Source organism: Lepisma saccharinum, chromosome 28 (assembly GCF_977018435.1).
Source record: "Lepisma saccharinum chromosome 28, izLepSacc3.1, whole genome shotgun sequence".
NCBI lineage: Eukaryota > Metazoa > Arthropoda > Insecta > Zygentoma > Lepismatidae > Lepisma > Lepisma saccharinum.
Window position 1 is genome coordinate 42,503,336 of NC_139256.1, and position 27,856 is coordinate 42,531,191.

The window sequence follows — 27,856 nt, forward strand, 5'->3', positions numbered from 1 at the left end:
TCTCGAGACATGACATTTTCCAACTACGCGGCGTTACTCCGGCATCCCGTGGTGATATGCGCCGACTTTGAAAGTTTCCAACTTCCACTCGCCACATGCAAACCGAATCCCAGCGTATCGAGCACCACTGAAATTCTACATCACGAAGCCTGCGCTTTTGGATTGATGGTCAACAACACAGGCAATGTTATTTTATATCGTGGCAATGATGTTCCACAAAAATTCGTTCAAACCTTGAAGCAGATGGCCATACAATTCGCTCCTCCACTAAGAGAAGACAAAGCAATGGAGCCTCTTACCCAGGAAGAGAAGGAAGCATACGACCTTGCCTCTCAGTGTGGTGTGTGCGAAAGTAACTTCACCCTCGAAAATGTCAAAGTTCGCCACCACAATCATCACACGGGAAAATATGTGGCCCCCCTGTGTAACAACTGTAATCTACAAATCAAAAAACCAAATTTTATTCCTGTATTCATTCACAATTTGGAGGGCTACGACGCCAAAATCTTCATAAAGGAGATGGGATGCGACGCTCAACCCATTAGCGTCATAGCTCGCACCAATGAGAAATTCATTTCATTCAGCAAGAAGGTGGACGTTGGAAATGGCAATCGCGTAGAAATTCGCTTCTTGGACTCCTACAACTTTCTGTCTTCGAGTTTGGCGACACTCGCGTCTCAACTCACCGACGATGATTTGGTCGCCACCAGGAAATGTTTCGGCGACCAACATTTAGCACTGTTGAGACGCAAGGGTGTTTACCCGTACGAATACATGACGGATGCTTCCAAATTCTCAGAAACATCATTACCACCGAGACAAGCATTCTACAGTCGTCTTAGCGACACCTGTTGCAGCGAAGAGGACTACCATCATGCTCAGCTCGTGTGGTCTACATTCTCTTGTCAAACCATGGCCGACTATCACGATCTGTATCTGAAGCTAGATGTTACGCTATTGAGCGACCGTTTTCATCTCCATCGCTCGAGAGGAATGGCAGCATATGGTTTGGACCCCGCTTTCAGCTACACCACACCGGGTTATTCTTGGCAGGCGATGTTAAAATCCACGAAGGTGAAGATAGAACTCATCAAGGACGTCAATCAACTTTTGTTTGTCGAAGAGGCAAAACGTGGTGGAATCGTCCAGTGTCCCCTTCGATACGTCAAGGCCAACAATCCATATGTTGCCGATTTCGATGCGGGGAAACCGACAAACTTCTTGGCATACTGGGACATGAACAACCTGTATGGTTATGCCATGTCCGAGACTCTGCCCATCGGAGAATACGAGTGGATGAGCGAGCAGGAACTTCAAGATTGTTTGGAATGGAGCGAAGATCATGAAAATGGATGTTTCCTAAAAGTAGATTTGGAATATCCTGCATCGCTTCATCGAGAACACCATGGATTTGCGATGGCGCCTGTGATGGAAACGGCTCCGGAGAAGAAGCTGATGCTCACCTTCAAGAGCAAGAAGAATTACGTGGTGCATTATCGTCTCCTACAATTCTACCTCCAGCATGGATTGGTTTTGAAGCGCGTGCACTCGGGGTTGAAGTTTAAACAGACCAGGTGGCTAGCACCCTATATCGACGGCAACACTCAACGTCGAGCATCAGCTTCTTCTTCCGCAGACAAAGACCTATACAAATTAATGAACAACAGCATCTACGGCAAGAGCATGGAAGATGCGAGGAAAAGAAGAAATATCAACTTGGTCTCCGACCCGAAGAAAATAAACAAGCTCGTCGCTCAGCCCACGTACAAGAACTTCACGATACTGAGCGACACGTTGGTATTGATCGAACGTGCTCTCCGCCACATAACATTCGACAAACCAATCGCCGTAGGAGTCGCGATCCTCGAGTTGTCGAAGCTGGCCATGTACAAGTTTCACTACGACATCATGAAACCACGCTATGGAGAGGCGATCGAGGTGGCGTACACCGACACGGACAGCTTCGTGTACAACATCCACACCGATGATCTATACGAAGATCTGAAAAACATGAGCCAGCATTTCGACTTCTCTAATTATCCGAAAGATCACGCTCTCTTCGACGACAGCCAGAAAATGACGATCGGGAAGATGAAGGATGAAGTCAACGGCCGCATCATCACAGAGTTTGCTGGTCTTCGAGCGAAAATGTACGCCATCAAAATCCAGGACGAGACCGAAATAAAAAAGGCAAAGGGGGTGGGGCGTTCGAGCACAAACAAACTAACCGTAGAAGATTACAAGTCGTGCTTGTTCAACAAAAAAATCAAACGCATGACCGAACATCGGATCACGAGCACCATCGACCAGTTGCGTACATCCACAATCAACAAAGTGGCGCTTGATCCCCGCGACACCAAATTGAGGCTACTCGACTGCAACATCCACACCCGAGAATGGGGATGCCATGACGAGGAAGAAACCTGCTCGCACCATTAGACTTCTCAATCAAAAAAGTACGTATTATTTCTTGCACCACTTTTTTTAAAAAAAAAAAACAATTATTCGCACTTATTTTTGCATTCACATTTTTTTATATTTTTCTATTATTTTTTTAAAAAAAAACAATCATTCACACTAATTTTTGCATTCACACTTTTTTTTATATTTTTCTATCATATTATGTACACTATTTTGAGGATATTTTTTTTTATTTCTTTCAGATGCTGCACCCCCTACGGAAACTTTTTTAGTTCTTACACATTCTATTCTTAACCAAAAAATTTTTCTTCTCTTCAATCATAAAACACACACATTACACACGGAGGTCCTCTGTAGGGAGTCATGGGGGGGTTTAAAAAAAAAACCCATGAAGCTCTACAAAGGCATGGCTTTGTTAGCCGTGGCCATTAGAACTGTGTTGGGCACCACGCACCCCTGGCGGGATATTTTCTTTTTTTGGGGGCCAGGGATTTCCTTAACAAAAAATAAAAATTTTGATTATCACACACACACATTGTAGAAGATCACACCTGAGAGTTTTAATAACAAAACATTGTGGCAGATTACGCTGAGAGTGCAAGGTCGTGGTAGATTACACTGAGGGACCTTACAGTAAGAGGAGACGGCCTTATAGGAAAATATCGTAAGTCATTTCAAATATAGGTCAAAAAACGATGTGAGCAAAATTTGCCGAAGGTAAAAGATAGCTTAAAAAACTGATGCCAGAGCTTTTCTTCTTCTGTCTAATTTTCTTTTATTGTAGGTTAGTTTAGCCCCCGTAAAAAACAGATTACGCTGAGAGCAAAAGCCTATTAGCAGGTCGTAGTAGATTACACTGAGGGGAGGGGGGGGGGGCTTACAATAAGAAGGAGGCAGCCTTATAGGAAAATGTCGTAAGTCATTTTCAAATATAGGTCAAAAAACGAGTTTAGCATAAAAAATAGCTTAAAAAGTGATGCCAGAGCTTTTCTTCTGTCCATTTTTCTCTCATTGTAGGTTAGTTTAGTGCGTAAAACAAAAACCTTGGTGATTTTTCGAGTGAGGAGTTGGCAACACTGCTCGTGCCTTACGCGAGAAATCCATTAAGGTGAGAAAGTAGGTCAAAGGACCGTTCTAGAATCGCCGGTTCCACCTACTTGCCACGTTGCGGTCTAACTCACGTGTTTTGTTTGTGTCTTGTTGAAGAAGCTTGTTTAGTGAGCGTGGTGCTGATTAGTGTGCGTTTTAAAATAACCAGGATGGAATATATTCTGGTGATATTTGCTTGTGTCCTTTTTGTGTTTAATGTCATCTTAGCTGGAACAATCAGGAAGGGGAATTGTGTATATTTGTGCATTTCCGCGTATTTTTATTCACAGTCTGGCTTCGGCTTTCCCCAGCACGGAGTTCACGCGGTCTGCAGGGCAATGCCGCGTGGTTTCTGCTAGAGAAGCCAGCGATCAGCAAGCGCGGGAAGCGGGACAGGTTGTCACAAACGCGGTATAGACACGGCGTTACTTATTATACAGTTACTATTATTCTTTGCGTTGTGACGTAACTATAACGTCGTTGTGTTTACTGTTCACCGAAGATTTCAAGCACCAGGCCCAATTTCGTCTTAATCCGGCCCTGGACCCCATGATTATGACCAAGGAAACGGCCATGCTTCTCACATTACATTCCACATAAAAAATCGAAAATACATGGCTTTTAATATTCAATTATTACCAATAGGGTACGCAATCTATTAAGTATCAAAAATATTATCTACTTCAGCTGTTCTCAAACTTTTTCTCATTGTACCCTTTAGTTGTAACTAACCGTCTAATCTACCCCCACCCAAATAGTGTGGGTAGATCGGTTTGCCTGATCGGTGGGACTTATACCAGTGTGTATCCGCAATAGAAAGATGGTATGTGGAAAAATGGTAAACAAATAAACATTACAATTCTATGTTTATTATTTTATTGTGTGTTCCTATGTTTACAATCTTTATGATTAGTTACAAAAATTAAAATGTGAAACATATGTATGGTAAGAAGTAGGGCTATATAAAAACATTAATTTTCATATATATTTTACAGAGTTACTAAAGAAACTAAAGACAAAAATAAGTTTGTAAACAAACTGTCAAGCACAATTTTGGAGATTTATATTGTAAATTCCCAGAGTTAGTAGTGAGAAAAATGTATAGCCTGACACGGTTTCTTGAAGTCTGGTTGTGCACTTGAAACGTTTAAACGGAGATTCGGCTGAAAATTTAGCCCAAGCTGATTGCGTACCCTCTTCAAGTAGTTAATGTACCAGTAGTGGTTCGCGTACCACAGTTTGAGAACCACTGATCTACTTCAAACAACAATACTATTTTCATAAACCTTTGAAATTGATATTGTCTATTATGTAATTATATTTTTATTAATTAACAACCATGGACTTTCTCTCAATTTTACTCTCCTAAGAAACTAAGACACTCATACTGGTGAGATTTCACTATTAATATATTCGTTTATAAATATATAAGGTACTATTATATTATTCCTTGTACAATCAAATTACTTTTTAAAAAAGGCCTAATCAGGGCATTTGAAATTATAAGCTGCAACCTTGTGGAATGTAAAATTCTTCTTCATTAACCACAAGAAAATTCCAAAGAGCTTCTCCTCCATGTTGTAATTTATGCTATCATTTCAGTTTTCTCGATCATAACTGGCAAATTACGCAGAGAAAATAGTTTGTTTTGAAATAATAAAAAAAAAGTTTCTCGTAACAAAATATTTGTTTCAATGGGCGACAATGTTGTTCATTAGAACCAAATCCTTGCACTAATCGTCAACATTTCTTTAGTTACCAAAGATTTTAGTCAAAATATCCAAATTTAGTAAAGGATATCAATTTTTTGTTTGACTACCAAAAGACGTAACCAAACGTGTCTTGTAAATTCAAGAAAAAAATATTTTCTCTTTAATTAGAATAAAATAATTTGTTCTTTTTTGTGTCTTCCTTACATTGTGCCAAATATAAAATGTTATATTTTCAGCCCTTATTACCTAAGTATCTGTACACCTTACTTACATGTAAATATGTTAGCATTTTATTTTGTACAATTATAGATTGATTGTGGCCCAATATTAGATCCTACAATTCGATTATTCCTTGTAAGTTTTTAGTGGTACTTAATTCACGGTTAATATACGGGGCTGTTCAATAAAGAATTATCATTATTTTCTTATTTACATAAATTCCCTAAAAGTTAATTTTATGTCATAGTGTTAGCTGAATGTGCAATGTACATTAAGTTGTGCGCCTGTGACAATCGTGTAAGTTAATACATGTTCAGTTTCGTATACGGCAATATCAAAGGTAACACGCGACGAACGAAGCTGCGTTGGAATTTTGCAGGTTTCGTCAGAACAAATCGTCATCTGAGGTCTATGCAATGCTACAGGAGGCCTGTGGAGAGTCTCGTCTTCCCTATAGCAGAGCGTACTAAACAAGACAATAAGATCGTCGTTGACTTTACCAAGGTACAAGATTTATCCCCCACCTCATACCCTCCTGTGAATTCCTAAATACCATGTGTGAATCTTGCCAGTTCACTTATCAGATCCAAAATTTCAACCGAGGGCTAATACAAGAACACAAATCAAATTCATACAGAACAAGTCCCATAACTTTAGATCGAATACACAACAGTGCTAAAAATTCTTAACAAATTCACCATACGCTTAGTAAGTTGTGACAGGTACCCCCTCTACGAGAGTTACTTTTATGTAAAAACAATTATAAGGATACACCTATAGGAACGCCTATTTATCAAGTTCATGTATTCAGGACGCTCCTCTATTACGGCCACTTTCCAAATCTCAACGTTATGAAGATCAATATTAAAACATGGAAATTATATTTTAGCAAAACTAATTATGCTACTAATATTAAAGAAAATTATCAGTTTAAAGGATTAAGGAAATTCAAAGAATAGTCCTGATATATTGTTTATAAATTATGAATAGCCAGAAAGGCTAAAAGCTAAATTTTTTCCCTAGTTACCGCAAACAGCTGAAAGTCGCATAGCAACGAAATAAACAGTCTTCCGCTATAAAAGCAAGAAAAATCCGATAGATATTCGGAGTCATATGTAGTTTCACTCGTATGCACTTCGCCCAAAGTCCCGCCAACAGGGTTTTCATCCGTTGGAAGACGACTTAGCTGATTGAGAATCACTTCGGAAACCTGGAAGGGGGAAGAGGTTTTCACCTAAACCCAACCAGGACCTTTCGACTGACAATCACCAGCAGAATCTGTATTAAGGCGACCTGTGGTTTTCACTCGGGTACCTTTTTCTCACCTCTAACAAGCATTTGATCTTTTCACAGACAGCAGCAACTTCAAGATAACCTACGCAAAAAGCTACAGCTTGGAATAGATGTATTATATAAATCTGGTGATATCAAAACAGAGATTGTGATCGAGAATACAGCAACAGCATCGAATAAAATTCATCAATAGATAGAAACGGAAGATCCCTACCTGTATCGCTGACAACGGACCAGGTGTTACCTTAGCCTTAAGAACAGTGTCCGATCAAAGAAGGTGACGATACCTGTGGAGTCCAAAGGAGCCGGACGCGTGGGTACGTGACAGTTGTGTCTAATTTTAGACGGATTTATGAAAAAAGAGGCATTAGATGGAAATTTACTTTGAAACACACATACTTTTCGTCAAATGAATTCAATTTAATCTGTATTGCTGGACTAAAAGTTGATGTGCAATGTGTCTACGGTTGTACACTCAAAATCGAATGAAACGTCCCCCCTTACGGTTATGCAACCCGGAATTTAATATCATCTAGTTTCGCCAGGAATAGCAGCTCGCGAGAAGCGTAGTGTTTCCAACTCTTGAATCTAGCCACAGATTCACGCAACCGGGTGGAGATCTTGCTTTCCTCTTGATTTGATTTTAACGGACAAGAAGTTTATTTTGAGAATGTCTCTGGTAATAATAACAAGTGTTATTAACATTTATGCTTGAGTTTTTTATTATTCTTTTACCACTTCCGAACGAATATGTGAAGATTTTTTTTTTTCATTTTGCAATAACGCTTTCGGCATTTTTCCTTCAGTTATTCTTTTTGTTTTTAAATTTTTGGCGACATCTGATTTGGAAAAAGTTCCACGAAGTTTGTTTTAAGTGTAAATGCATCTGGACATACAGTGTAGAGTGGGATTCGAACAACAAATATGAGCTTCCGTCGTGAATCGAACCAGCGCTCCTTTCATTATGTTTTCTTTCCACGTTTATTAAAATTTGCTTCCTTCAGCCTACTTCCGATTGTCGTATATTTCAATTCGTATTCCCGTTTTTTTTTTTCATTTGCATTGTTCGAGCCGTGATAACTTTCTCTCTTAATCTGGTTATTCGAATACTTTTATATTTAATTTTTTTTTCCTTTTCTCGATTTTCCCTTCGCACTCATTACAGATTTCGGTATCGAGCTTTTCCATATTTTCAGTAATTTGATTCTTTGACTATTTTTAATTTGCCCTTAGTCCGAATCAAGAAAATATGTTAGGAAATGTTTCCCGTGTAAATCTTATTGTATGGTGGTGTAAAATTGATGCCAGCTTTTTCTTGCAATAAGGGTTTTGAAACTGCAAGGGTCTCATTTATTAACCATGGTGGGAAGTGGGGGGGGGGCGGAGGGGTGCCAGAAACCTTCCAGTCGGAATATGCCTGAAACGAAAAGTATAGATCGACCACAACGAAAAAAATCCTTGGGACGAAAAGTACCCGCGCAGATCTCCCTTCTTCCCTTCAGCTCGGGCCATAAGGAAGCATGGTCCACTCTCCCCCGCCCCTCCTCGCGGGAGTACGGTGCACAGGAGTCGTGGGTCTGCGCAGGTTGTTTTGCTTGTGGTTCCACTCTTCCATCAGCAGGTGGGTGCTGAGAAGGCTATGCTATCTGCGAGTGAGGGGGAGGGGGTGACGAGCAACACTGCCACAGCGAGTCGCTGTAAATGATTTCATTGTCTGTGCTGGGTGAAACCGGTTCTTGGTGCTCCTACACTTTTCCGATACATTTCTGCCAGCCTTTCTAGCGAAGCGAGGTCATATGTTCCAGATTCGAACTCTGGTCAGGCATGAATGTATCACTGAGTTTGTCCCGTCACAATTTTATAAATTGATAATTCATCCGTATTATCGCGATTAACTCAAGAGGCAGAAGAGTGATGTAAAATAACCGAAATAGAAATTGATGCATTTGTGTCTGGTGCTAGTGTAACGACGAAGTTAACTCTTTATAAATGATGAAATAGGTAGCCCTTGCGATAAAAAAAAACACACACACAAAAAAAAAATCCGACTTATCGCTGATCTCTTACTACATTTGGAATACAGCCAAGAGCGATGTAAAGCAATGCAATTACATTGTGAATGTTTCACATCCTATAGTCTTTTTTTTCTCGTAGCGGGGGCGGGGGTTCATTCATTACAAATATCTAGGAATGGATTTAGCAGCAATCCGTGATATACTTAAATATCATAACATGCTGCGTAGCCAGGGTTCTTGGGTCCTAGCCTCTGATAATGAGTTTTTCTTTTTCGTTGTTTCTTCAATCTTCATCAATTTCCCTGAAGCATCATTCATCCTCTGTCGCCATTGGCTATATGTAAAAGTTGACATAAAATTAGTAAATTTTGAAAAGAAAACACAAGGATCTGCTTTTCTCATAGCTCGCCAAACATGCACATTTCTGTATTTTATGCTTTCAGCGCTATCATTATTCTTGGCAGGCAATGGATTGATTGATTGGATTGATTTGTTGTTTTAAGTCCACTTTATGCACAGTAAGGCTAATCGGGACTGGACCTACAGTTTAAAGTGGGATCCGAACCACTATGTGCCTCCACCGGGTATCGAACCTGGGACCCCTTGATTACAAGGCGGCGACGCTACCACTGCGCCATCGGGGAGGCCCGGCAGGCAATGGAATTGAAGCAACTCTCACAACTAACGTAAACTACATATCACTCAGGCATGACAATTCTCGCGGGCAAAGTGGATTTTTTTGGCACATGGTAGAGCAATAACTATCTTCTGGCCTAGATTTAAATCCGTACTTTTTATTCCAGTTGAGTGATTGACTCACAATTTTGCCATTGAAGGTTTGGGTTGCATTTGGGTTATACGTATTGTGTTTTTGGTGCGCTAGGAAAAAGCAATCCAAAAGGTTCGCACTGAACAGAAAATTGTGTGCTTTTCCTCTCTCTCTCTCTCTCTTCCAACTCCGTCCCTCTCTCTCACCCCAAGTCACCACTATTTAGGTAAACTGTTGTTAGAAACATATTTTCCGAAGAATATCCACATTGAAAATAATATTCCCCAATTGTTTTGATAGGGCATTTCTATTGCTCCGAACGAATTATCTCCGTAAGAGGACTAGGGCCTCCCCTATGGCGCAATCGTAGAGTCGTCACATTTCAATCAAGGGGTCCCGGGTTCGATACCCGGTGGAGGAACATAGTGGTTCGGAACCTACTATAAACTGTAGGTCCAGTCCCAATTAGCCTTTCTGTGCACTAGTGGACTTAAAAAACAACAATTCAATTCAATTCAATTGAATCATCTTATCAATATTTTTAAATCTGCATGCACCTGCTTAATTTAATAGATTACACATTTATGAAAAACTAAATATGCTGACCAAGGCAGTAATTTATTTTATTAAAAACATAAACTAACGTAACGCTTCAACCTTCTAGCAAGGTCTTCTTCAGACTCTGTATCAAGTACAAAAGTAACCAGATGCAACAAGAAGGGTAATATATATACACAAACATTACTCCCTCCAGACTATTTAGAAAGTTGTTTGGAACTTTCTAGCAGATGACTTTCACTTTCCAACTTTACTTTCACCTAAAAGGCTAAACACAATTACTTCCATATAGAATGTGGTTGGACTTTTTAATCTCACGCTCTTTTCCCTTCATTTTTCTTCCTTCTCCTCTCCTCTTTTTCTCTTGTCCTTTCCACTCTTTCCAACATCTTCTTCCATTCTTTGTTTAACTTCAGTCCCCCATTCCAGTTCATTGTGTCTTCTTCGCCTTTCTTCTCTATTTCCTTGGCTTCCTTCCATTTTCTCACTAGCATTCTCTTCTCCCTTCCTATTTGCTTAGCCTCATCCCACTCTATGTCATGTCCTGTTTCTCTCGTGTGTTTAAATATTGCATTTCTCTCTCTCTTAAGTCGTACATCATCCCTATGTTGTTTCAACCTGTCTTTCAGCCTTTTTTTCGTTTCTCCTATGTACACACTCTGACATTCTTTACATTTTACTTCGTAGATAATCCCTTCTTCTTCCTCTTCTCTGTTTTCCTTTTTCTTGTTAGCATTCCTCGCTATTCCTAAGATGCTTCTCCCTCCCTTCCTGTAAGTTTTAATTCCTGCTTTCCTAAGCACTTTGCTTATCATTTCTGTGGTCTTCCCCATACTCCTTATTCCAAACCTTCTCTCCTCTTTTTCTTTCTCTTCCAATTCTTCCCTGCCCGTTTTCTTACTTCTTCTGTTTATGTCCAGTCTATCCTGCTTCTCATAGCCATTCTTTTCCAGCTGTTTCCATAGGCTATTTATTTTGCCTTCTTTTTCACATTCTTTCATGCATATTTTCTTGATTCTGTCCTCCATATTCTTTATAAAATTTATTTTTGTCACCTCACTTACATCACTTCTTTTGTGGCAGAATACCCCTGCTGCACACTTCTTCTGATGCCAAGCGGTTTCAATTTCTTGTCCTCTTTTCCTTTTCATCAATATATCTAGATAGCTTAACTTGTCTTCTTCTTCTATTTCAAGTTCCAATAATATCCCTCTTTCTTCATCTTGAATTTCTTTGGCAAAAATGTCAAGCTGCCTCTTCGTTCCCTTCCATATGCCAAAACAGTCGTCCACATATCTGCAAAACAGAATCATTTTGTCACCTCCCTTTTCTATCACTTTCTTTTCCCATTCATTCATAACCAATTCAGCCAATGCTAGGCTTAGACTGGAACCTATATTTAGTCCTTCACTCATTAACATTATTTTATCTCCCATTATACTGTAACCGTTATTCCAAATGGTTTCCAGCGCCTTCACTACCCTTTCACTATCCCATTCTCCTATAATTTCTTGTCCCATTCTCTTTTTAATAAGGTCCAAAACGTGTCCCCTCTTGATGCTCGGGAACATACTTTTCACGTCTAAGCTAAACATTGTCGTCTTCATCTCATTTAACTTAAGTCCTTTTATGAGGTCTACTACTTGTTCACTGTTCTTAACTGCTCTGCTTTCTTACTGTGTTACTAACACGTCAATAACTTTCTTTAATTTCTTTTCTAAGGGTTCCGAAATATTGTTTCTGCAGTTCATTACTGGTCTTAACTTTATCTCCTCTTTGTGTATCTTTGGAAAGCCTTTCAAACTTGGTAGTCTTCCTGTCTCCTTTATGCATTTCTTGAATCCACTCCTCCTACAGTCTTTAATGATTCTTTCTTTTATAGTTTGTTCTTCACCTGTTCCACAAATCTCCTCATATCCATTTTCTTTTAGGTCTTCAAACTTCCTTTCGTACCATTCTCTTTCCATCACCACAATTGCTCCACCTTTATCTGCCTGCTCTATCACCACATCATTTCTTGTTTTGATTTACTTCATCCCTTCCCTTTCTTTTTGACTCAAATTATCTACTTTTCCTTGTTTTCCCATTTCTTTCTTCAGTATGGCTGCTGTTCTTCTTCTAATCTTGTCTCTTTCTGGTTCTTCTTTTATATGGAGCACTGCTTCTTCAATGTCATATATAACTTCCTCATAATCTACATTTCTTTCTTTAACTTTGAAACCTCTGCCTAGTTTTAAAAAAGCTTCCTCTTCTTTTGTTAGATCTACATTCCCTATTACCACAACTCTTCTTCTGGTATCCTCTTCTTCTTCCTCTTCTCCTCTTTCTTCTTTCCATCCTAGTCCCTCTCCTTTCTTCTTCAATTTTATTTTCATTTTCTCTCTAAATTTCTCCTGCCAGATTTTCATTTCATGAAATGTATATTCTCTCCTAAAAATGGTGAGACCATCTTCAATAGCTTTTTCAATTCTTGTCAGGTTCTCCTTTATTATCTTTATCTCCTTTCTTCTTGCCCTTATTTCATTCCATGTCAGTTCTTTTTCCATTTTCTGAACCAATATCCTCCATCTCCTGGTGTTGCAAACCACTCCCTTCTTACTTATTTTTAATCCTTTAGGCGCTGTGCCTCTCTCCAAACATTTTCTCAGAAACTTCTCTTGTTCGTCTTTGTGTATTTCTTTCCTCTTCAAGTCTTTCCAGTTGTTAATTTTCCTCATCAGCCTTGGAAAATGTCCAATTATAACTCCATTAAGCCTTGTTTCCATGATTATGAAAAACTAAATATGCTGACCAAGGCAGTAATTTATTTTATTAAAAACATAAACTAACGTAACGCTTCAACCTTCTAGCAAGGTCTTCTTCAGACTCTGTATCAAGTACAAAAGTAACCAGATGCAACAAGAAGGGTAATATATATACACAAACATTACTCCCTCCAGACTATTTAGAAAGTTGTTTGGAACTTTCTAGCAGATGACTTTCACTTTCCAACTTTACTTTCACCTAAAAGGCTAAACACAATTACTTCCATATAGAATGTGGTTGGACTTTTTAATCTCACGCTCTTTTCCCTTCATTTTTCTTCCTTCTCCTCTCCTCTTTTTCTCTTGTCCTTTCCACTCTTTCCAACATCTTCTTCCATTCTTTGTTTAACTTCAGTCCCCCATTCCAGTTCATTGTGTCTTCTTCGCCTTTCTTCTCTATTTCCTTGGCTTCCTTCCATTTTCTCACTAGCATTCTCTTCTCCCTTCCTATTTGCTTAGCCTCATCCCACTCTATGTCATGTCCTGTTTCTCTCGTGTGTTTAAATATTGCATTTCTCTCTCTCTTAAGTCGTACATCATCCCTATGTTGTTTCAACCTGTCTTTCAGCCTTTTTTTCGTTTCTCCTATGTACACACTCTGACATTCTTTACATTTTACTTCGTAGATAATCCCTTCTTCTTCCTCTTCTCTGTTTTCCTTTTTCTTGTTAGCATTCCTCGCTATTCCTAAGATGCTTCTCCCTCCCTTCCTGTAAGTTTTAATGTTCTTGTGCGGGGGATCTGCTTTCAAGAGTAGATTGGCCAGCGAAGTCTTCCAATCGAAAACATTTGGGCGTTGATGGTGAGAGAGTGGGAACCTAGACAACTGAGAACAACGGAAGCTCTACTGACTCACGTGTTTGATGTTTCGGAGAGTTTAAGGAGAAGACCAAACATCTGCTCGTGGAATCCTTGCCTCGTCGACTAGATGATGTGCTTGAATCCAACGGCGGGTGAACACAGTATTGAAACTCCGCACTGTTTAACCGATGTTCTTTGCTACATCCCAGAACAAAACTAATAATTACACACATCTCCATATGCAACTTATCTTTCCAATTCTTTCTTATTGATACCTTGGTGCTCTTGCTTACTTTTTCGCACACCTGAACCATTATATTATATTCTATAATATTAATATTCACATTATTGACAGATTTGATTCACATGAAATTCAAATGCGCAGCACACATGCACCCATTCCTAACACTTAACTGTTAGTTACATTACACCTATCACGTTGCCACAGTTCTAAATCAGGGGTGTCCAGGGGGAGGGGCATTATGGCGCAGACTGTGATGGAAATTTGACTGAGTAAACAGGGCACAAGTTGAATTACGTCATCAATAAGCCATTGCTGTTATACAAATAGTCATTTGTAGATTGTCAGGGGAATTGTTACGGGTAATAAGTAATATTGGTGGGGGGGGCGATATCCAACTCTTACATATTAGGCCTTAGATTGATAGGGAAATTATGGTGGGCGATTAATGAAGTTAGTGAGATTTTAAGGTAGCGGGATTGATAATTATTTGGGGGGCAGGGAATCCCAAGTCTTGTGTATTACTATTACGTCTTAGATTGCTTTTTTGGAGGGAGCAATACCAGCAGGAAGTCTAAAATTGGCATGGAAATTTTGTTGGGAAGATTGAGTATTAAATTTGAGGTGGAGGGGAGGGGAATGAAGTTTTGATAAAATGGTATGTCTTAGATTGTGAAGGGATTTCTGACGATTAAGAAATTGACAAAGATCCAGGCGGGACTCGAACCCGGAACATTCGGTGTCTGGATCGTTAGTCCACCACTAACCGCGCTTGGCCGCAGAGCCGGTTCTCTTTGGTGGCCAAGCGCGTTAAGTGGTCCACTTCCGATACCACGAAATTTCCGGGTTTGAGCCACAGCTTCAGTATTGGTATCATGGCATCAATTTAATCTAATCGTCACTCATCCTCATTAGCCGAAAGTGGCAGAAGAGCGACTTAAAATAACAAAAGGTACAAAAACAACTTTAACACTCTAGTAATTTCTGATCTATAGATGCGTATTAGCTTTGATTGTTGACTCTTGAATGATAAGCTTACGATTATTATTGTTAATATAAATTGCCTTCCATCAACAGAAGGACGGACCAATCGATCATTTAATTCATGTCGTTTTTTTGGTATTTGTTGTCCCTTCGGATCAGCTTCGAAACCTAAGGAAATTATTAGATGTTTGTCTGAAGTTAGTGACAATGGTTCTTTAAATTCCTGTAGGTCTTTCAGCCGACGCGGGAACCACCTTTATGGCAGTGATCCTCTGTTGCCGCGTTTACCTACGAAGGAACTCGTGGTCAATCAACCAATTAGGCCTACCGCTTGGGCAAGAAACGATAACTTCACAAAGCCCTCTTCTCGGAAGTAGCCAGCAGGGAAACAGGATTTTGTCACAATAACCCTTTTGCTCTGTGAATGAACACCGGTTCTAACAACGTTTCTACTTAATTGGATATTATCCATTGTTTTTCCTTTTGGTTGAACATATATTCTATCTATATATTTCGAGACATTTCAAGAGATCACCTCTTCTCTCATCTTCAGGCGAACAATTTTTGCTATGTCTGTAGTGTGATTGTGATTCATGATTTTGCTCCAAATCCGGTCCGCTAAGCAACCAGTCTTAGATGCCCATTCGAAATCGACAACTATAGAGCAAAATATGTTTGAAGTTAGCACATCCATTTTCCTACCTTCATTTTATCATCATTACGTTGAATTAAGATCTTATTGAATGAAACATAGCTCGACTCACCCTCACATTTGCATTTTTTTAGATAACTTGCATGCACTTCGTATAGAAGACTGAAAATTCATACACCTTATTCCAGCTTCGATGTATGTAATAATTGTCAGTCATGACGTTCAACGCCCTCTGCGCGTGTGTTGTGATGGGTTACCGTGTTTTAATTCCATTTCATGCTCAGAAAGGCTACCCGAAGTGGGACCTACAGTTGAAAGTGAGATCCGAACCACTAGGCAGTTGTGTCTCCACCAGGAATTGAACCTGGGACTCCGTGATTATAGGGGGTTAACGAGTTCATGGCTTTACAGTTTCGTGAATTGAAGGAAGCCAAGGTGAGAAAAATGTGAAGAAATGTCTTCTACACGGAACTAACTATGTGTGTGTATGTATGTATGTAAAACTTTCTAGCACATCCATTTTCCTACCTTCATTTTATCATCATTACGTTGAATTTTGCACCAGTGATTTTTCACTACGTTCTAGGTCACGTCACTTTGAGTCGTAAAGTATTGTCTGTAATTTTAGCCTCTCACCCAAGAATTTTTAAGGTGGGAGAAGGGAGGTGGGACTCAACTTCTGGAAAAAATAGTGCGAGTTCAATTGAGAATACGAAAATGGAGCGGAATGATTATATTGCTAAAATATCTTCAGGAAAGTAAAGCCTAAAATTGAATTCTGCCTCTGAGTGAGTCCATGATATTGTTTGTTTGAAGGTAATATATTAAACATGACTATCAGCATAACCGAACGCATATAATGAGATGATTTATTAGTGTTACCAGGCTAAAGGTGTGGAGTGCGGCCTGTTGCCTCCTTCATTACGGAATTCCACATGTAAAAATTGATCCGCTCTTATTGCGAGTAACCATTATAGGCTTAGACCAAATTCTGGCGTTTATATTTCAATTCACTTCCTCAAAAAATCCTTTCTCGATTGACTAGATTTTAAGCGGAGCGTCATTCAGTTGTCTGTCAGTGTTCTTTTTTGCAGAAGCAACAGCAGCTCGCTCGCACCCACAGTGCCCCGCCCACTCGACGAGACGCGTTGTCTGTGCAGTGCAGAACAGTGACAGTGTTGCCTCTCTATTCGATCTTTGTATTCTCCTTTGCCTGCCACTACACACACATTTCAGACAATTCTTCCCATACAACAAATGGAAAAGCAATCAGGCAACTGTTAAATGGCTCTTTTCTAGATTTTGTATTAACACTTTCCACGGTCAAGATATGTTAACTTGGTTCTGTTTCGTATTCCCACAATTTGGCTTCGTGCAGCAGGGGTTTATATTGCAAGCTTTAAAAAAAACGTAGGCAGGTATTTTAACATTTTAATTTTCATCAGTTGCATGATTGTATGAAAGAATATGGTGGAAAAATACACTACTTAAGACAATATCACTAATAATAATTGGCCGCGTCTGTGCCCGAGCGTGGTAAGCCGTCGGCTTTTGATCTCGCTGCCGAAATTCCCGGGTTGGAGTCCCGGCCTGGGTATGATTGTTTATGAGTGTTCCTTCATGCATTTTATCATACACTATTCCTCATCGTTGCGATTAGCCAAAAGTAAAGTAAAAAAAGAAAGATAATACTAGTAATAATAATAATATGAATCTAGCCCCCATGGTTTCTTTATGACTGTCCTCTTATCAATTTCATCGAGTCATCATTCATCCTCATTGTTGCGATTAGCCAATAAATGGTAGAGAAGCTGCGAAAAATAAGATGTAAAATAATAACAGAATTTTCTCCGCAGAATGAAAAATAAATGCTCCAGAACACATGCAATACAGGAAAAGAGTGTCCTGTAATGTGAGTCTGTAAACCAAATGTAACTCACGAATGAAGAAGTTTACGTTAAGGTTTCGTCTTCTACGAAGCAATACAGGCTTGGATGGCGCAATGGTATCGTCGTCGCCTTGTAATCAAGGAGTCCCGGTGGAGGCACAAAGGGGTTCGGATCCCACTTTAAACTGTAGGTCCAGTCCCGATTAGTCATACTGTGTATTGTGGACTTAAAACACCAAATCAACAACCAACCTACCAATACAGGGTTGGAAACACTACAGTTATAGGTTTGGAAACACTGCTCTTCTCGGGAACTACTCTACCAGGCGAAACTAGATGATATAAAATTACGGGTTGCATAACCGTAAGGGAGGGCGTTTCTTTCGAATTTGTGTGTACTAAGGTCCCTTGGGCTAATAACGCCAAGTGCTCGTTAAATGGCTAGTTGGTTAGAAATGCAAGAGAATACATATACAGTACCTTCATTGAAGCTTATGAAGTCATGAAGTAAGAAATCGCTCTGAAATATTGTATGTGGCTCCAGTATTTAACATGTTGTGTGCAGAAGACGGTTGATTTTCGGTCAGTTGTAAAATAACCAAGGTAAGTCCGTTGTATGTGAGACTGTACTTTAAATGTCTGTCAATTACACTGCACATATATCATTAGTATACTATACTTAATGTATTAGCGTTGTCTCAAGTCATAATTGATATTTTTAACAATAGATGTCAGGGGAATTCAGTTTTGTTTTATGTTTAATCTCGAACAAAGAGAGAGAGTGACGCTCAGTCAGTTCGCGAGACAATATGGCCGAGTGTGCGTGGTAGTTTCATTCCGTCCATCGCGTTGCATTGCACCAAGTTTGTATATACATGTAATCTTTTGTTTTAGTCAATATATCTTCGTTATTATCAGTGAGTGTCATTTGCAATCATCCGAGTCGAATCACCTTACGGAATTCAATATGGTCCTCCACTCCAGAGGTATGGGTTTGTGATAGCGACACGCAGTAAGTACTATCATTTTCTTTAGCGTGCATCGTACAAATTAGACAGACCCATCTCGGCCCAACAGGCAAGCACATTTTGGTTCATCAGTGGCCACACACAAAACATTCATTTTGGTCCTTACCGGCACGGATGTTTCAGCTACGTGACATTCTGTTCAAGTTCAAGGTCAAGTGCTAGTGCAGTGCGAAAACAACAGTTTCTTACAGCAGCCATATTGCCAACAATGCAGCTCCATTGTCGTTCGCAGCAAAGGAATGTAAACAGCTGGACGATACTTTTCATGCATCATTTTCTTCACGACAACGGCGCAGGAGGTCGGTAAGTATATTTTTATTTGTCTGGCTCATTTCCTTGCATTTATTTCCTTTAACCTTTCGTGTTCTTCATAAAAATGAGTGAGAGCGAAGTGCAGCAGCGTCTCGTTAGACAACGAGGGACATTAAAAGGAAAAATCACTCGAATGGAAACTTTCGTCAATCAATTCAGTGAAAGTGAAGGAAACATTCAAGAAGTGCGTACTCGTTTCAATGCATTGTCTCGCATTTGGGTGGACATTGAGCAAGTGCAAGATCAGTTAGAAGCTGAAACTGGTTCATCGCAGGATGACGTCAGAGACGAATTGGAAACGGCGTACTACAAGTTGAGTGCCCGGATGCAAGCTTTATTATCGCAGCATGATAAGGTTCAAGCGGAGCATGATGCTGTCAACACATCGCATGTCACAGCAACCCGGCTCAAACTTCCCACAATAGAATTGCCAACGTTTGAGGGTGATTATCGGCACTGGTTGTCCTATGAAGACACTTTCACGTCTTTAATACATAATAACAAAGACATCGCTTCCATTCAGAAGTTTCAGTATCTACGTTCGTCGCTCAAGGGCGAGGCGTACAAGCTCATTCAGAACTTACCCATCACGGAGGCAAACTACGCAGTTGCCTGGAAGTTGTTAGTGAGTAGATATTCAAACAAGAAGCTAATCGCATCATCGTACATTCATGAAATATTGCACATCAAGGCAGTCAGCAAGGAAAGTGCTCAGGAATTGCGTTCCTTTGTGGGATGTGCGACAAGCAACTTGAATGCAGTAAATGCGCTTTACACAGATGTACCTTTGACGGACATGTTACTCACTCAGCATTTTGTGTCTAAGCTAGATTCAGGAACTAGGAAAGCGTGGGAACTGCAAAATAGTGAAACAGATTTTGTCAGGATAGATGATTTCTTTTCGTTTTTGGAAAGACGATGTCAAGCGCTGGAAAGCATTCAGCCCGCACCAAGTGATGTAAATAAACAAGGAATCAAACCTCAGCATTACAATGTAAGATCAAATAAGAGTTTTTCGAAATCTTTCATTAGTACCACTAGTGCGAACTCTTGTTTCTTTTGTAAAGAGCCGCATGCTCTCTTTAGGTGTGCATCATTCATCGCCGCGACTAACAAGCAGAAGTATGATTGTGTTAGAAGGAATAAACTCTGCACGAACTGCTTATCTCCAAATCACATACTGCGTCTATGCAAGGCAGGTTCGTGTAAAAAATGTTCACGCAAACATAACACATTGTTGCATAATGATGGTATATCAAGAACGTCATTTTCCAGCACAGAATCTACTGAAGAAGGCAAGAATGAAAATTCTCAAGCAACGCCAAACGAGAATCAAGATCAAACTCCACAAGCTTCTTATTGTGCACTCAAAGGGCAACATACATCACGCGTGTTACTTTCCACGGCAGTGGTAAAGGTCAAGAATCATGCAGGTCAATGGATATACTGTAGAGCCTTGCTAGACAGTGGATCCCAGAGCCACTTTCCGTCTGAAGAGTTGGTTCAGCGTCTCAAACTGAAGAAACATCCTCAGCATTTACCGATTCAAGGCATAAACAATGCTGAGTCGCAAGCAAATTTCAAGGTGGATATTCAGTTGCAATCTAGAATAAGCACATGGCGTTCCAACATTGAATGCTCAATATTGCCGCGGCTCACAAGCAACTTACCTTCACATCGAGTCGACCGAGCATCAATCAAAATACCAAGACATGTAACATTGGCAGATCCGACATTTGATGTGCCAGCAAAGATAGATTTTTTAATAGGCACCCAGATCTTCTTCGAAATTCTCAAGCCTGATCACATAACACGTTCAGCTGATTTGCCGATTCTACAAAACACTGAATTCGGATGGATAGTCGCAGGACGCATTCCACAACAATGCAGTGGCAACAATTCATCGATATCATGCTTCCTTCGAACGGAAGAAAGTCTCCACCTACAGCTTCAGCGATTTTGGGACCTTGAGGAGATATATACCAGGCATAGAACAAAGGAAGAAATCAGCTGTGAGCGTCACTATTGTGAAAACACGGTGAGGGACGAAACAGGCAAATTCATCGTTCGACTTCCACTCAAAGAAAGCCGAGAAGCATTGGGCGATTCACTTCAACATGCCACCAAGAGATTTCTCCAATTAGAGAAAAGACTTGAGCATCAACCGGAACTAAGGATTCCTTACACAAAATTCATGAATGAATATGAACAGCTAGGTCACATGGTACCTGTAGGACAATTACCTATGTCTCATGACCACAGGGTAGCCTACTATTTGCCACATCACGCAGTAATCAAACCACAGAGTTCCACAACCAAGGTTCGTGTTGTTTTCGACGGATCGGCTAAAACTACAAGTGGCAAGAGCCTCAATGACATATTGATGGTCGGGCCCACCATACAACAAGATTTATTCTCCATCATGACAAGATTTCGCACACATCCTATAGCATTCACAGGAGATGTAGAGAAAATGTATAGAATGATTAAGGTGCAAAAAGATGACAACCCATTACAGCGAATATTGTGGAGAAGCTCCAACAAGCATCCAATTGAAGTTTTTGAGCTACGAACGCTTACATATGGCACAGCTTCGGCATCATTCCTAGCTACTAGATGCTTACAGCAACTGGCAGACAGCGAAATCAGCAGGCATCCTCGCATTAGTAGTATCATCAAGGAAGACATGTTAGTTGATGACGTAGTGAGCGGAGCACAAGACGTAGCTGAAGCATTACAGATTCAGGCAGAATTAATTAACATTATGCAGCGTGGAGGATTTACTTTGCGTAAATGGTGTTCGAACAGCACGACAGTGCTAGAAGCAGTTCCACCAGCCATGCGTGAAATGAAGCTTCCAGTCGAATTTCACGATTCAGAAGTGAAGACTTTAGGCTTAACTTGGGATCCTATTGCAGATAAATTACTGATCAACAGCAAAGCTCCTGAAGTAGCGAATAACGTCGAAACATCAAGCACTAAACGACAGGTAGCATCAGTCGTTGCGTCAATATTTGACCCTTTAGGTCTCATCACTCCAATTGTTATTACATACAAATCATTTCTTCAACAATTGTGGACATGCAATGTTCAGTGGGATGAAGAACTTCCACAAGACTTGAATCAGAAATGGCAACAGTTGCGAAGACAACTCCCTGTAATTAAACTCATCGAAGTCAATCGTTTTGTTCTAATTAATGGAAGCGTTAGAAATATCCAGATACATGGATTTGCGGATGCATCTCAATATGCTTACGGTGCATGTTTGTATGTGCATTCAACTAACCACAAAGGTGAAACAGCAGTAAATCTACTTTGTGCTAAATCACGAGTAGCGCCAGTCAAGAAGGTGACATTACCTCGTCTTGAATTATGTTCAGCATTACTCCTAGCAAGATTAGTCCACAAGGTATTACCAATTTTACGTCTAAAGGTAGACGAGATACATCTCTGGTCGGACTCACAAATTGTATTGGCATGGTTAGCAGCACCATCCAACAGATGGAAAACCTTTGTAGCCAACCGGGTAGCAGAGATTCAAGACATTACGCAAATTAGCGATTGGAAACATGTTCCTTCAGCAGATAACCAGGCAGACATAATCTCAAGAGGTATTGAACCCACTTCAATACAACATAACCATTTATGGTGGCATTGGCCACATTGGTTAACAGGTACAGAAGAGCATTGGCCACTTACGCAGCAGCCAAGGAAAGTAGAAATTCCGGAGGGAATAAGCATAACGGCAGTATCAATTTGCCAGAATTCGCTTGAGCAAACAATCGAACGATTCTCCTAATTATCGAAATTATCTCGAGTGATAGCTTTCTGTCAGCGATTCATACATAACTGCGGAAAGTCCAACAACAAAGTAAAAGGAAGTCTTTCAACAAAGGAAATGCAATCAGCATTGCATACATGCATCAAGACTGTTCAGCTATCAAGCTACAAGTCTGAAATTCAAGATCTTCAACGGCACCAACAAGTTTCAGCCAACAGCACATTGAAGAGCCTGCACCCATTTTTGGACAGCAACAACCTTCTTCGCGTTGGAGGAAGACTCAAGAATAGCAATTTGACGTATGAAACAAAACATCAAATTATTCTACCTTCGAAAGGTCACCTGACACAGCTCATAATAGAAGCGGAACATTTGAGACAGCTTCATGCAGGATCACAGTTATTGTTGTCATCCCTCAGGCAACAATACTGGATTGTACGAGCAAGGCGTACAATCAAGCAAGTAATTCACAATTGCCTCGCTTGTTACAAGTTGAAGGCAACCACGGCCAAGCAACTCATGGGTCAACTTCCTTCACCTAGAGTCACACCGTCAAGGCCATTTCTCAACTCTGGTGTTGACCTTTTCTATTTAAATCGCATTCGCCATGCAGCAAAGTTCATCGTAAATCATACGTGGCTTTATTCATTTGTCTAGCCACCAAGGCTATACATTTAGAGCTCGTCTCCGATCTCACCACAGACGCATTTATCGCAGCCTTGCGAAGATTTACATCTCGTAGAGGTAAATGTGCCAATCTGTACAGTGACAATGGCAAGAATTTCGTCGGGGCAAGAAACGAACTTGAAGAGCTACATAGCTTATTTTCGTCGCAGGAATTCACACAAAATATTCATGAGTACGCGAGTTCTGAATCCTTCCAGTGGCATTTCATTCCACCTAACTCACCACATTTCGGAGGAATATGGGAGAGTGGAATACGCTGCATGAAGTATCATTTAGTCAGAGTAGTAGGAAAGTCAACATTGAATTTTGAGGAATTTGTAACTTTGCTCACACAAATAGAAGCATGCCTAAATTCAAGGCCTCTGACTGTTTTATCCGACGATCCTGAAGATTTAAGTGCTCTCACTCCTGGACATTTTCTCATTGGTTCAGCCCTTACTTCCTTTCCCGAGCCAGACCTCACTGACCTCCCAGGAAATAGACTGTCCAGATGGCAGAGACTCCAAAGCTTTCATCAAAACATTTGGCAGCGATGGTCCAAGGAGTATTTAAACAGTCTTCAGCAACGTTCCAAGTAGACTAGCGTACAAGAAAACTTCAAACCAGGTTTGATAGTTCTTATCAAAGACGACCACTTGCCTCCCCTCTCATGGAAATTGGGAAGAGTTACCAGCGTCCAGCCAGGAAGAGACGGCTTAGTGCTAGTGGCCACAGTGCATACAGCTTCAGGGATCTTCAAGAGATCGATTCACAGACTAGTTCCACTCCCTCAGTGCAATAAGGACGGAGATGAGTGAATTTAGTTGGTCAAACGTTGTTTGACCAAGAGGGGGAATATGTCTCAAGTCATAATTGATATTTTTAACAATAGATGTCAGGGGAATTCAGTTTTGTTTTATGTTTAATCTCGAACAAAGAGAGAGAGTGACGCTCAGTCAGTTCGCGAGACAATATGGCCGAGTGTGCGTGGTAGTTTCATTCCGTCCATCGCGTTGCATTGCACCAAGTTTGTATATACATGTAATCTTTTGTTTTAGTCAATATATCTTCGTTATTATCAGTGAGTGTCATTTGCAATCATCCGAGTCGAATCACCTTATGGAATTCAATATGGTCCTCCACTCCAGAGGTATGGGTTTGTGATAGCGACACGCAGTAAGTACTATCATTTTCTTTAGCGTGCATCGTACAAATTAGACAGACCCATCTCGGCCCAACAGGCAAGCACATTTTGGTTCATCAGTGGCCACACACAAAACATTCATTTTGGTCCAGTGACCGGAATCATTCAAGCGTTATGTCCCAAGTGATCGTGAATGTGTTCAAGAACGAACCAGTAATTTAATATTGAACGTGTAATAAGTGAACCGAGGTAATAACGCTAGGTTTGTTGCTTTCCGTTTATGAATTGGGGGCCTGATACCAGTATTGTTTTGACATTTTAGATGCCAAGAACCTATAAAAAAGACATATACGTACTGTATACCCGAAGAGGTGCTTGAAGCTATCGATAGTCTTGCCACAATTCTAATGATATATATCTTCCCAAAGAGGATGAATTCCGATGGAATTGTTAGTGCATCTTCATAAACTCCTCCTGGAATCTTCTCAAAACATTGAGTGATTGTGTTCGTGTTTTAAGTTCACTTTATGCACACTAACGCTAATTGGGACTGGACCTACAGTTTAAAGTGAGATCCGAACCACTATGTGCCGCCACAAGGTATCGAACCCAGGACTCCTTGATTACAAGGCGACGACGCCATCGGGGAGGGCCTCAGCTCAAAACAAACAGGACCCAAACAAAGAAAATCACTTCATGATGAAAACGAGGATATATCTCCAAAGGAAGTTATCGAACCAAGATATTGCTCACTTTGCTATGAGGACAAAGTTCTCGATTAGGCAAAGTGTGTAAAGTGAAATACTTATGTTCATTAAATCTGTATTAAATTAACAATAATGGACAAAGAAAAATTTGTGTGCCTAATTGCTCTTGAATACTAACGTACAAGACCGCAATTTTACTATCCAATAGTAAAGATATCTTGAAATGAATGCTTTGCATTTCATTTGGAATATTTTCTCGGAAAATCATAATATGTAACCTGCACAAATAATTGATATTTGTCCGAAATGCAATCCAACTATAATACTATTAATTAGGATTTAATATTTTTGAGTGCAACTGTACTTTTCTTAATTTATTATCAATTTAATAACTTGTGCGTTATCGCCCCTTGCCTTGTGGCGTTATTACCAATGTAGTTTCCAACGTTTTCTCTAATGTTCCCTGCAACATTTGTCTTTGGATTTCTTCTCCAGTTTTGCTTCCCTGCGTGTACTACCACAGATAAGGATATATATTACCCCCAAAAGACCTTATCTCACAATTGTGAGCCTTCGTGTTTACTTGAAGAAAAGTATCCGGTCACACTGCTATTACTTTTATGTGAAACAAGGATTATTACATACCTATTAGTGGATTGATTGACTTTGTGTTTTTAAGTCCACTTTATGCACAGTAAGGCTAATCAGGACTGAACCTACAGTTTAAAGTTGAATCCGAACTAATATGTAATTCCACAGGGTATCGAACCCGGGACCCCTTGATTAACTATAAACTTGCTTTCAAGTTTTTCAATGGGAGTTGAAAACTTCCCATTTTTAGCCCAATTTGAGCAAATAAATTTTGATACTATTTTCCTGTCAATTCAATTAACAACATTAATATATCTGTTCAGTAGAGGCGATTAAGTGGTTGTTGGGGAGGGGGTAGTTCCCCCACTTTTGCCCCGTACTATGACCTCTTAATGCTAAGTCTTGCCTACTCAGAGAACATAAACCCTCCTCTCATCCCAGTCTTGGTACCCAATCGCCGCCACTGTCGCAGTTAATATATGGTACAAATTTGAACCACCGTTAATGAGTTAACAATTAATTATTAATAATATATTCAAGGAATTGGTAATGTGAATCTTGATATTGGTGGATTGCATTTGCTTAATTATCAGACTGTGTTGCTTAAAATTTTTTTATATTGCCGATGATGAAATTTTCCTGGTTGCAATATCAAACCGTTAATATCTTCGTAAATAAATTGAGCATTTTTTATCATAATATATTGACATGAATTTCTAGCACCATCTCTACGCTATTATTATTATTAATCGGTTTTTATGTTTCGGTGCGTTTAAAATCTCTTCAATTATGGAAACACAGATTCGATTTCTTTGTCTACAATCGTCAACAAAGACGAACCATCGTCTTCGGCCGATAGCGACGAATTTTGGGACCGTTTCGCAGGGCAAAGTAACAGAACTGGAAGTATTCGCCTTATTGGTCAGCATCTCCGTCCCAGTGTCTTCCAACAGAGAAGATTAATGAGAATTCCTTCCACGAAAACGTCGGCTGCGACCGCTCAAGATGTCCCCAACACTCTATAGAACCTCATGAAAATTACTATCGATTTTTCCTTCCTCTTTCTCTCGTCTTCTTTTGGCTAAGGGGGATTTGTGCGGATCTCCTCTCCCCATACGTCATCGCCCTCCTTCTGCCATTTCGGGGCAACTCGCATTCAATAAGATTCATCTACTTGCTAGCTCAGCATCCCTAGAGCTATTGTGGCAGCTCCATCCCCCGCGTCAATTTTCGGGCATATTCAATGACGTTGTGGACTTGTTATGAGGATCCAGCATTGTGTTGGACTCCTTCTTTGCTTCCTCGCGCGCATTTCCAGCAGCCTGTGGCCTCAAAGTCTTCCTCGCATGGGAAAAAGGAGACTAGATAAACACACACATATTCATATACAGTGCAACCTCGATTTTACGTTATCGTCCTGAAAGTGAAAAACCATTTGGCGCTCCCTTTACTGGGTAACTGCAATATACTCCCGAAAACGAAGATCCGCTATCAATACCAGCCAAAATAACAATAGAATTAATAATATTAATAATAATTTACACTATTTAAATTACAAAATCATATATTTACAGTAAATTGCATAACCATTATTTTCATCCTCCAATTAAACAAGTTGAAAGGCTTTCCAATTGCCAAATTCGTGTGTTAATATATATTCTAGATTAGCTAGACCATTTGTGAGTTCGAATCTATAATCAAATCAAGCAATGTACTTACACATTGATTACTCATAAACTACATTGTCAGAGGGATCGTAAATTTACAATATTCTACCGATAAATTTAACAACCTGAATGTCAATTTACAAGAAAACATTACCCAACAGTTTCTCTCTTAATTTGAATATTTAATCACGCATAACGATAGATAATGATTATAAATTTAATTTGGTTTAACCATAAATTTATTTTTAAAAACTGAATCATTAGAAATTCATTCATTTGGTTACCTGTGTAATTGCCGTTACTACTTTAAAAACAACATTTTTTACAGTAATTATACTGCTCCCATTTCCAGCTGGCGGCTGGAAAACAACGAATCAGTGATCAGGTAATTTCTCTTCGACTGACATCGGGCATTTTCGTGTCGCAAGGCACCCGAACGTTGCTGGCGGGACGAAACAAATAAGCGTCGGATACACCGCATGTTGCCACACAGGCGCGGGGGGGGAGAGGTGAT

The 27,856-nt window shown here is 40.0% G+C and overlaps 2 protein-coding genes across 2 annotated transcripts; both read left to right on the top strand.

The window, feature by feature from the left end:
* Nucleotides 1-18,850: 18,850 nt before the first annotated feature.
* On the top strand, nucleotides 18,851-22,585 carry LOC145980915 (uncharacterized). Its single transcript, XM_083114000.1, has one exon. It carries the CDS (start codon nucleotides 18,851-18,853, stop codon nucleotides 22,583-22,585), a length of 3,735 nt encoding a protein of 1,244 aa, XP_082970126.1.
* A 99-nt stretch (nucleotides 22,586-22,684) lies between these two features.
* LOC145980916 (uncharacterized) lies at nucleotides 22,685-23,224 on the top strand. The gene has a single exon (XM_083114001.1). It carries the CDS (start codon nucleotides 22,685-22,687, stop codon nucleotides 23,222-23,224), a length of 540 nt encoding a protein of 179 aa, XP_082970127.1.
* Nucleotides 23,225-27,856: the final 4,632 nt, after the last annotated feature.